Source organism: Eptesicus fuscus, chromosome 7 (genome assembly GCF_027574615.1).
Source record: "Eptesicus fuscus isolate TK198812 chromosome 7, DD_ASM_mEF_20220401, whole genome shotgun sequence".
NCBI lineage: Eukaryota > Metazoa > Chordata > Mammalia > Chiroptera > Vespertilionidae > Eptesicus > Eptesicus fuscus.
The window spans coordinates 69,248,386-69,260,792 of NC_072479.1; the positions used below are offsets into that span (position 1 = coordinate 69,248,386).

Consider the following 12,407-nt stretch of genomic DNA (forward strand, 5'->3'; position numbering starts at 1 on the left):
GAGTGGCTTGTGAAGAGGCATGCAGTGTTAAGAAAAGGATTAAAAGTCACATGTGATTGGAGGATGGGATGGTTGATCAGAGGAGGGGGAAGAGGGGATTGAGGATGGTAGGATTTGGAGCCAGACTGGGGTCAAAACATAAGCTATATTTTAAAGTTGGGTATCACAGACAGCAACAAAACAGAAAATTGATGCCCTGACAGCTGTAGCAAACCTTCTATTGAGGAAGTTTCATTTAGTTTGGGAACTATTTTTGACAATAAAGTAAAACGGCACTAGATTGGCTAGGAGTGCATGCAGAGCCTCTTTGTGAATCATGTTCAGGAAAATAAACGATTCAAATAATGGAATTATTTTTGGAAATTCAAACTCTCCTGAGTCATTTATGACTTATGAAGTGGATTAATGATTGAATCTTGGGGGAAAAAAGCTGTATTAAGCAGAAGGCTATTCCAATGCTATGCGTGATCTTTCATCAATTAAAACACCTGCAGTGGTAGATGCTAAAGACTTAAAATTGTCATTAAAATGAGACTAGTAGAGTTTTGGTGTCTCTATAAAGGCATTGAAGTCTATGCATGTAAAATATTTCCATCTCTTTTTAAAAAAATACACACACACACACACACACACACTCAAATTCTGGTTTTAATGGTAATAGCCTGCTTTTTTTTTAACCAATTAAATGAACTCCTCAGGCACAAAATTTTAAAATATGAGATCATTATATAATTCTCAGTATAGTTGCCAGAACTGTTTTTCTGCCTAATTTTTAATACTCTTACACCCATGAGGTAACACTTCTGTGTTTGAACATGTGTTTCAGAAGCAGTAGGTATTAGTTATTAGTCATGAGGCTCATTTATCCCCTCACCTATGCCACATCCACCCGTACACAAATACAACAGTCACAACACAACACATACTCACATCTGAACACATGTGCATATATTGTGCATTAGTCTGATGTAGGAGAGAATTTACTTACTGAGCTTGCTGGAAGGTACTGGAAAACACCCTCCCACAGAGTTTACAACCTGGAATGAAGCAGGCATAACCCTCTTTGAAGCCAAAGCAGGGTCCTAGGTTACCTTTAAGACATGTCTTTAGCTACAATTCTAAGATTAACAGTTAGTGTCCTGAGTGGTTTCATGGGTCAGTGCTTAAGGAAGTGCATTGATAATAGACTGTCTAACCAGGTGACCCTCCAGGCAGAAATAAAAGGGGAGAAAACAGTGTCGTTCTATGAGGTATTTGGGAGTTATTGTTTATTTATCTTTTTTTTACAAGTAGCATTTTAATTGTCCTCTGTAAATTATCCTCTCAGTGTCAAACTGCCTTAGATTTTATCACCACTATAAATACCTACAATTAGTAAAGAACAAAAGTATGCTACTAGCTAGACATAATCTCAGTGTCATACAATAGCAAAGGAAATGAAAACATAATGTGTATAAAATTTTTTAGGAAAGTGCAAATTTATAATTGCATTAAATCATTACCTTTCCTGGTAGATTTTGTCAAACCAGCATGACTTATTTTAACAGAACAAACTCAGTTTTCCTGGCTTTTACTATTTATATACTGTTATACTCATTGAATAAGAACACTTTTTGAATGCTTTTTTAGAAGCTCAATTTTAGCTGAAATGACAGATTCTGTGCAGCTTTGAGAAAAATGTAATGATTTTTGAGGAAAGGTGTTTCCTCTACAGGTGTGACATTACCAGGGCAGCAATAATTTTTTATTCCTGTGGCCAGATTTCTTTTAAACTTCACCTAAAGTGTTATGGTGCCTTTAAAGTCACCTTTAAGATGAAATGCTCACATTAGCCATATTTATCTTAAACAGAGTTCAGTTTCTTTCTTTGGTCTATTTTATGATTCTGCTCAATTCACTGGTGTCTTCTGAGACTAGTCTGACCAGAGCTGGAGTATTTCTGCTTCTAGCTTCCTGTACCTTCTGATCTCAGATTCCGATTTTTCTCTTGGCTGAAGAAGAGCCAAGACTTACATGTTCTAGGTGCTTCCCAATATTAGCCGAGTCATCTCTGGAAGATCAGGTTGGTAGGCAGGAGGGAGCAGGTGGGAATTTGGCTGAACCTGTGACTGTTTGTCTAGGAATGCAGACCTGGAGATGACCCTGGAGCGGGCCGTGAGTATGCTCGATGCAGACCACACACCACCCGCCAGGATTTCCGTGGCAGCCACCTTCATACAGCACGAGTGCTTCCAGAAATCCGAAGCACGGAAAAGGGTGAGTAGGATCTGAAGTGCGTTTCGAAACTACATTTCTCGTGGGGGGATTATAGTTCAAAAAGGTATGCAGTGAGAACTGAGTTTCTCTCCTACTCCAAACCCCATTTCCTTCCCTCTTTTTCTCTCACTCTCCCATTCTCTCTACTACTCCCTCTCTCCTTCACTTTCTCTCCCTCTCTCTCTTACCAGTTTCTGGGTATCTTTCCAGAGATACCTTATGCATGTAAAAACAATTATTGGATGGGTTGATTTTGTTTGAAACAAAATCACAAAGGGTAGCAGATTATTTACAATACTCTGTACTTTGTTTTCATTTAATATCTTGGAAATCTTTCATATATATTAGCTCTACTTTATTTTTTTAAACTGCTGCATAGATTTCTGTTGTATAAATACACTAGTTTGTTCATTTTTAAAATAGCTTTATTAAGGTATAGTATGACAAAGTTTTGACATGTTTTGGCACTGTGAAAAATCATCACAATCAAGATAGTATGTCCATTACCTCCAAAGTTTCCTTGTGCCCCTTTGTAATCCATACATCCCACCCCTCCCCAATCCACTTACAGACCGTAAGCAACCAATGATTTGCTTTCTGTTACTATATGTCATATAAATTTTGTATAATTTTATGTAAATGGAATCAGATATTTATTATGTACTAGAGGCCCAGGTCACGAAATTCGTGCACGGGGGGTGGGGGGAGGGTCCCCTCAGCCCAGACTGCATCCCTTGCACAATCCTGGACCGCTGGCTCCTAACTGCTCACCTGCCGGCCTGCCTGATCACCCCTAACTGCCTCCACCCCTGCCGGCCTGGTCGCCCCACGCAGCCTGCTGCTCGGTCATTTGGTCGCCCCTCTCTAACCCCCCTGCCGGCCTGGTCGCCCCATGCAGCCTGTTGCTCAGTCGTTTGGTCACCCCTCACTGCCCCCCCTGCCGACCTGGTCGCCCCACGCTGCCTGCTGGTCAGTCGTTTGGTCATCCCTCACTAACCCCCCTGTCAGCCTGGTTGCCCCACGCAGCCTGCTGGTCAGTTGTTTAGTCATCCCTCGCTAACCCCTGCCGGCCTGGTTGCCCACGCAGCCGCGTCGTGACCAATTTGCATATTACCCTTTTATTAGTATAGATTATTAGTATAGATGCTATTTTTGTCTGGATTCTTTTACTCAGCATAAATCTTTTGAGATTCGTTCATGTATGTATCAAGGAATAGGTGTAGGGGTGTGTGTGTGTGTGTGTTGCAGAGTAGCATTTCATTGACGGATATACCATTTAGTTGTAGATGTACATTTGAGTTTGGGCTATTACAAATAAAGCTGTTATGAACATATTTGTTCAAACATATATTTTCATTTCTTGGGTAAATACCTAGGATGAAATGCTTGGATGATATGGCATTAGGTGTATGTTTAACTTTTTAAGAAATTACCGAACTGTTTTTACAAAGTAGCTGTACCATTTTACATCCCACAAGCAATGTATGAGAGTTCCAGTTCCTCCACATGCTGAAATTTGAAATAATGAGTCTTAATTTTAGCCAAAAGTGGTATTTCATTGTCATTTTAATTTGCATTTCCTAATGACTAATGATAATGAACATCTTTTGACACACTTATTTGCCATTTGCATATCTTCTTTGGTGAAGTGTGTGTTAAAATCTTTTGCCTACTTTTTATTTAGGTGGGGTTTTTTGTTTTCTTATTGAATTTTGATAGTTCTCTATATATTCTGGATATATTTATTTTTTAGATATGATTTGGAAATATTTTCTTGCAGATGTGTTTTGTCTTTTCATTCTCTTAATAGTTTTTAATTTTGATGGAGTCTAATTTATCAATTTCTTTTCCTTTGTGAAGCATGCTTTTCATGGTGTATCAGAAATCTTTCTGTACTCCAAGGTCACAGAAATAATCTCCTGTATTTTCTTCTAGAAGATTTATAAATGTTAGATTTTATAGTTGGTTTATGGTCCATCACCACACAGAGTTACAAAGTTTTTTCTTGTAATACTTTTAAGATTTACTCTCTTACCAACTTTCAAATATAAAATACAGTATTACTAATTATACTGTATTACCATGCTGCACATTAATCCCCATGACGTACTTTATAATTGAAAGTTTGTACCTTTTGACCAGTTTTACCCATCCCTCAAATACCCACCTCTTGCAACCACCAATCTGTTCTCTGTACCTATAATTTCTGGGTATTTTGTTTGTTTGCTTTTTAGATTCCACATATAAATGAAATCATATGGTATTTATCTTTTTGTGATTTATTTCACTTTGCACAATGCACTCAAAATCCATTCATTTTTACACAGTGACAGGATTTCCTTCCTTTTTATGGCTTAATAGTATTCATATGTTTGTTATATATAATATAAAATGGTATATATAATATACAGTATATGAGTATTATATATTTTATATATGTTAAATGTTATATATAACATTTTCTTTATCCATTCATCTATGTATTAAATATTATATATAATATATGAATATATAACATAAAATGTTATATATCATATATTTTAATATTATATATATGTTAAATGTTTTATATATATATACACACATATACAGTATATGTACACATATGTATGTACATATACAGTATAGCATTTTCTTTTTCCATTCATCTATCAATGGACACTTAGGTTGTTTCAAAATTTTTTAAAGAAATTATACAGCTATATTTATAAAGGTTACTAATGTGTGATTTTCTTTTCTTGTAATGTCTTTGTCCAGTTTTGGATTAAAGGTGATACTAGCCTAACAGAATAAATTGGAACGTGTTCTCTGCTCTTCAGTTTTCTGAAAGTTTCATTGTAGTTTTTTCAGACAAGAAATCTCCTGTCATTCTTATTCTGCCTCTGTATATAATGTTTTTCTGCCTCTCCCCCACCCCATCAAGCCAAGTTGTTTGTAATAGTTTCTGTTTATCACTAGTGTTGAGCAATTTGGTCACAACATGTCTTGGTGTAGTTTTCTTGTGCTTAGGAGTTCATTGAGCTTAAATTTGTGGATTTCTACTTTTCATCACATTTGGAATTTTGGTTGGAAATGTTTCACCATTATTTTCTCAAATATATTTTGGCCCTTCTTTGGGAACTCTATTTACATACATATCAGGCTGCTTGAAGTTGTCCCACAGCTCACCCATACTCATTTTTCTTTTTTTCCCTCCTGTGTTTCCTTTTGGATAATTTCAATTGCTCTATTTTAAATTTAATAATCTTCTGCAATGTTTAATATGCCATTAATCTTATTCAGTGTATTTTTGTATTTCATAAATTATAGTATAGTTTTCATCTCCAGAAGTTAAATTTGAGTCTTTTTTATATCTTCTGTGTCCCTACCTAACTTGTTCCATCTTTCCCCAAGATTTTTGAACATATGGAAGACTGTTTAAATTGCTGCTTAAATGACCTTGTCTGCTAATTCTAATATCTGTGTCCATTCTTGGTGGGTTTCAAATTGCTTTATTTTTCTCCTCATTATGGGTCATATATTTCTCCTTCTTTGCATGCCTTGAAATTTCTTATTGAATGCCAGGCATTATGGATTTTATCTTGTTGGATGCAGCATATTTTTATTTTTCTGTAAATATTCTTGAGCTTTGTTCTAAGCTGCAGTTAAGTTCCTTGAAAACAGTTTGATCCTTTCAAACCCTGCTTTGGAAATTTGTTTGGTGGGACCAGAGCAGCATTTATTCTAGAACTAACTAGTCCTTCTTATGGCAAGACACTTCTGAGAACTCTACCTAATGCAGCATGAATTAGGAGGTTTTCTGGCTAAGTGAGAATAGGAGGGTTTGTGGCCTGTATGTGGCAAGAGGAGCTGTTCCCTTAATCCTTTTAGGTGGTTATTTCCCTGGCCTCAGACAGTTTTCTTACACACATGCATTTATCAATACTCTGTTCAATACTAGAGTATCTTTCTCTGCAGCTCTTCTCTCTGGTACTCTTCCCTGAAAACTACTGGCCTGTTTGTTTTTTCTTAGACTCTGCACTGTCTCCTCAACTCTGCTTGTGGAATTCCACTTATTTCCCTCACTGCACTACCATCACCTGGAAACTCTCAAGGCAATGATCCAAGACAGCAGTGAGGTTCACCTTGCTTGTTTTCCACATATTGAGTCATTTTCCATCATTGCTCCCCCTATGTCCAGTTATTGAAACCCTTGTATGCTTTGTCTGATTTTTTTTCATTGTTTCAGGCTGTAGGTAAATTCAGTCCTTTTCACTATTGAGTCATTTTTTATTTTGATAACTCCTCGCCCAAATTATACAAATTTGCACTCCCACCAGTATTGTGAACCATTACTACCACAGGATATTATTTTTTGTTTGCTTTTTTGTTAATCTGACAAGCCAAAAAAAAAAAAAAAGCATCTCTTTGTAGTAGAATTTTACTATTTTTTTTGAAATCAAGACTAATAGTTGGTTAATCAAACATAGTTACAGAGAAAATGTTTTTTAAAATTATTCACATACACACTTACAAAGTTTGTCATCATCTTTCTTACATAAGTGATGCCTTTTATGTATTATTTGCCATTTTTAGTTTCTTTAAAGTGAAATAAGAACTTAATGGCACTAATTCCTATGAGTTCAAATCCTTCTAGAATTTTATATGTTGTCTAGTCTTTTAAGTTAATGTTGTCTACAAATAATTACAGAGCTTTTTAGAGTTCTTCACCTTCATGTAACCTTTCCAAAGCACTCAGATTAGTTTTCAGAGAGACAGAACTCTTTTTATACTTACATTTCATTCATTTTCAGAATCCAATATAATGAAGAGGTAATATACAAATTGACCATCACTCTAACACACAAGATGGCCACCCCCATGTGGTCAAAGATGGCTGCCACAAGATGGCCGGCAGGGCAGGGCAGTTAGGGGTGACCAGACCTGCAGGGGAGGACAGTTGTGGGCGATCAGGCCAGTGGGGAGGACAGTTGCGGGGGACCAGACCTGCAGGGGAGGACAGTTGGGGGGGACCAGGCCTGCAGGGGAGGGCAGTTGGGGGGTACCAGGCCTGCAGGGGAGGGCAGTTGGAGGAGACCAAGCCTGCAGGGGAGGGCAGTTGGGGGAGACCAGGCCTGCAGGGGAGGGCAGTTGGGGGGGACCAGGCCTGCAGGGGAGGGCAGTTGGGGGGGACCAGGCCTGCAGGGGAGGGCAGTTGGGAGTGACCAGGCCGGCAGGGGAGGGCAGTTGGAGGCAACCAGGCCGGCAGGGGAGGGCAGTTGGAGGCAACCAGGCTGGCAGGGGAGGGCAGTTGAAGGAACCAGGCCTGCAGGGGAGGGTAGTTGGGGGCGATCAGGCCTGCAGGGGAAGGGCAGTTGGGAGGGAAAAGGCCTGCAAAGGAGGGCAGTTGGGGGGACCAGGCCTGCAGGGGAGGGAAGTTTGGGGGGCCAGGCTGGCAAGGGAGGGAAGTTAGGGGTGACTGGACCAGCAAGGGAGGGCAGTTGGGGGCAACCAGGCCTACAGGGGAGGGCAGTTAGGGCAGTTGTGGCCTGTATGTGCAAGAGGAGGCCTACAGGGGAGGGCAGTTGGGAACAACCAGGCCAGTAGGGGAGGACAGTTAGGGGCGACCAGGCCGGCAGGGGAGGGCAGTTAGGGTGACCAGGCCTATAGGGGAGGGCAGTTGGGGGTGACCAGACCAGCAGGGGAGGACAGTTAGGGGCAACCAGGCTGGCAGGGGAGGGCAGTTAGGGGTGACCAGGCTGGCAGGGGAGGGCAGTTAGGGGCAATCAGGCTGGCAGGCAGAGGCAGTTAGGGACAATCAGGCAGGCTGGCAGGCGAGCAGTAGGGAGCCAGCAGTCCTGGATTGTGAGAGGGATGTCCCAGATTGGAGAAGGTGCAGGCTGGGCTGAGGGAAACCCTCTCCCACCCTCCACCCCCCCGTGCACGAATTTTGTGCACCGGGCCTCTAGTAGGTAAATAAATTGCATTATTACAATAACCACTACAGCTGAGATAAATACATTGAGAAACAAACCTAAGTTATTCTTGTTAAACACGTAACTCAACCAGTCGAAACAGGAGTGCAAAGCCCAACAAAGAGTTAACCTACCAGCTTTGATAGTACTCAGGGAATCAGTAGATTTCACAGAGGGAAAAGAAAATGTGGTTAGTCCTGCAAATGAGATAAGTCAAGTCATACAAAAGCACTTCTAGCTCCAGTTCACTCATGAGATTATAGTCTGAATTTGGCCCAGAGCTACTGGTGTCTAAAGGCTTGAATGGGGCTGGAGGATCTGCTTCCCAAATGGCTTCCTACATGGCCAGAAAGTTGGTGGTTGTAATTTGCAGCTGAATTGGGCTAAAAATTAGTCCTTTTATGGCTAATTCAGGCAAATGGTCATAGGTCAATGCTCAGCCACTAAGCCACACCAGCCGAACTACATGTTTAAATCTTTTTTTATTCCTAATCTTTCAAAATGGGACATTATTATATGGACTTTTTATAATATGGAATTTCATAATATGGAATTACTTGAATTTTCTTTTGTTACCCAAGTTGGGGGCAGATTTCCCATATTCTCTTTTATTTTTATTATTTTTTATTTTATTTTATTGATTTTGAGAGAGAGAGAGAAACATCTATGTGAGAGCAAAACATCTATCAGCTGCCTCCTGCACTCCACCTACCCGGGATCGAGCCAGCAACCTAGGCATCTACCATATTTTCTGGCGTATAAGACGACTTTTTAATCCAGGAAAATCTTCCATACGCCCAGTCGTCTTATATGCCAGAAAATATGGTACTCTGACTGGGAATCGAATCCAGCAACCCTTTGGGGCACTCAATGACCCCCAACCAACTGAGCCACACCAGCCAGGGCGATTTCCCCTATTTCTTAAATTACTAATTGGATTTTTTTTTTTTTTTTTTTTTGCTTAAATATAGAATAAAAGCTGTGCTTACCTTCTTAACTCTTATTCCCTGGTAAGACTAGAACAAAGACTAGTTTTGAGAATAATGAAAACTATATTAAAAACTAAAAACATATGCTTTGTAGAAAATCTAAGAATGGAGATGTTAGAACCCACAAACATTAACAAAGTCCTGCTAATATTAAGCAGGATGCTATAGTTTTTAAATTTATGTATAAAAGACAATTATGAGTTGGACATAAAGATCAAAATTTTAAGTCATAACTTTTAAAACCAGTGGCAAATTTTCAGTTCTTAATTTATATGATTAGCACTCTCAGCATTTAACACCGTCCATCACTCTTTCCTTTTTGAAACTTTCCTTTTTTGATCCAGAGTCTCTGGGTTCTTTTTCCATCTCTCTCGCTCCTTTAGGTTTCCTCTGTGAAAAACAGATGCTTAACCTGTCCCTTAAATATTCTTTAGATGTCTTCCTGGGGTTTTCTTATTCGGCACCATCTTCTGACCTGCCTCATCCACGATAAAGGCTTCCATTACTGTGTGATCTAAATGCTGATGGCGCGGAGCATCTCCAGCCCATATCTCTCCCCTGGGTTCCAAACACATGTCCATCTACTTCCTAGCCTTCCCACTGAACTCATCAACCTATCAAAAAATGAACACATGATCTTTTGCTTTCCTTACCCATTATCCAAACCTCCCTCTATACTTGTTCTCCCTGCTGCGTTGAGGTGGGACACTTGGTGGTTTGAGTATTGGTGCTCAAGAGCCACCCAGGGATGGGTTTGTATCCCAGCACCCTAATTACCAGGGTGACCTCGAGCAAAATATTTTGCCTCTCTAAGCCTCAGCTTTGCTGCCTGTAAAGTAGAAATAATAGTCCTACTGCGAAGAGTTGTTGTGAGAATGCAATCAGATAACGGTGCAGTGCCTGCCCGGAATAACAACTCAGAGAAGATTATTTCCTCTGTGAGTGAGTGGTAGTTCACCCAGGTAGTGGTACACATCATCCCTATCACCATCGTCCCTGTTAGTCCAGCTGCCTCCTAATGAATCTCCCTTCCTCCACTTTTATCCACTCCTAATCCATTCTCCTCACAGCACCCAGGAGACCGTCCAATAGCTGCCCTGCTTGTCTGTCTGTAGGATAAGAACAAATTCCTTAATTTAATCTGCAAGACCTTCTTAAACTGGCTTTATTTTATGCTTGTTTTAGATCTCATCACAGAGGCAGTGACTGCCATAACCGTTTTGTAAGATCTTATTATCAAACTAATACAAGTTCATTATAAGAAAAAAAAAAAAAACATACCCATGGTTCCACTATTATTATCATTTTGGTTTTTGTTCACTGATTTTTTTAAGGCATATATAGGCTGAGGCAAAAGTAGTCTTATAGTTGTTCGCATGGAAAATAATGCAAGAATCTATAAAAAAGGCTAATATGCTAAGTGTCCAACCATCTGACCAATCGCTATGACGCACACTGACCACCAGGGGACAGACACTCAACGCAGAAACTGCCAAGCTGCAGTGACTTGGCAGCGGTGATTCTCGAGTGATGCACCTCGAAACCAGAGAGGAGGGAGCCTGGTTCCTCGTAGGGCTGCGCGATTCCACCTTCGGCTGTGGGTTATGTTGTTGCTGGGGCACTGTTGGCCCCGAATCTGGTTTACTGCACACTTGCGTTTTTATTCCACACCCTGTATGACAGCAACTTTGCAGAGTGCCCTCTCTCACTCCAGGATCCCTTGGGGGATGTCGAAGAACTGGTTTCGGCCTGATCCCCACAGGCTAGGCTGAGGGACCCCACCTGCCAGAGGGACCCCGCTCACTCCACAGACCCAGGGGAGGGACCGCAGGAGGTTGGCTCAAGGGCATGTCTGGCCCATTTCACCCAGTCCCACCCCGCAGGCCACCTTCTAATTTCCTTTCAATGTGCACAAATCCATGCACCAGGTCACTAGTTGATAAATAACAAGACAAGAATAAACTGGGTTTCATATACCCACAACTGTCTACCTACTCTTGCCCCACCCTGAATCAAATTAAATATGTTACCTTGTCTGTAGGGATTTTTCATTTTGCTTTTTAAAAGTATGCACAAATATATGTTTGCTGTTTAAAAACATACAAAGTAACAGGCCCCATTCATAATTTAAAACCCCATCATTTCTCCCAAACCCCCTCATCTCATTCCCTTCTTTGTCTGTGTTTATTAGTAGAAATGCAAGTATTTTATTCAGCTTTTTTTCAGTAACATTATATCATAAGCATTTTCTCATAACATTAATAGTTTGTAGGCATTTTCGTGGTGGCGTATTAATGGTGATAGTAGTAGGTACCACGCGTTAAGTAACTACTGCATGCCTCGCACACAATTGCTATCTTACACAGTCCTCTTTTGAGGGATGAGGGAACTGTGTCATTGTTCTGCCTCTCCCATGGATACCTACCTCACCATGTGGATATGTGACAATTAATCATTAACCAGTCTCCCCCCATTGTTGGGCAATTATGGTTTCTTATTTTTCACTATTATAAATAATGTAGTGACTATCGTAGTGTGGTAGTCCGTGTGTGCATTTCAAATTGTTTCCTAACTAAGATTTCTGGAATAGAATCCTTTTACTTTTTGACATAAATTGTCAGTTGCCTTCCTGAAAGGTTATAGTACCAATTTATAGGGAGTGATTAATTCTAAGGGGACAGAAAGGAGAGAACGGGAGTGACATTTCACAGAGGAGGTGACATTTGAGCTGGCTCCTGCAGCATGAGTAGGGCTTTGCCAGAAGAGAGGCAGAGGGGGCCGGGCATCCCCAACAGGAAAGGAAGTGAGAGCAAAGGCACCGGGGCATGAGGGGAGCCCTCACCCCAAGAGGGGCGGTCTGTTCCCTTTGCGGATTTGCCACCAGAAATCCTAAGCAGTTAATTGTTTTAGAGTTGGCAGGGAAGAGAATCAGAATAGAGTCAAAAGAGAAACTTAAAATTCTAATATGTGATTTTGCCCTTGCATATATTTTAGAAACCATCTCAAATGAAAGCTCCTTTGAAGTCCTGAGACATTCATGTTAGTCTGTTTCTTTTTTCCTTCCCCCAAAGGGAGAACAAATCCCCTGAGGATTTAGTATAACTGGGAAACAGATGTAACCTCTCTGGCTCCAGCTGCTGCCCTGAATTTAAAGGAGCAGGAACAACACATGTGATATTAGACCTGATGTGTATAGGGTTCATGACCA

The 12,407-nt window shown here is 40.5% G+C and overlaps 1 protein-coding gene across 2 annotated transcripts in view; it reads left to right on the forward strand.

Moving 5' to 3' along the window:
* Positions 1–12,407, forward strand: part of PKP2 (plakophilin 2) — an 81,270-nt gene that overhangs the window by 21,786 nt on the left and 47,077 nt on the right. For both annotated transcript variants that reach the window (XM_008140548.3, XM_054718480.1), the window contains exon 4: positions 2,121–2,256. In XM_008140548.3, coding sequence (XP_008138770.2) covers positions 2,121–2,256 — 136 coding nt within the window. The remainder of the gene's footprint in view (positions 1–2,120; positions 2,257–12,407) is intronic.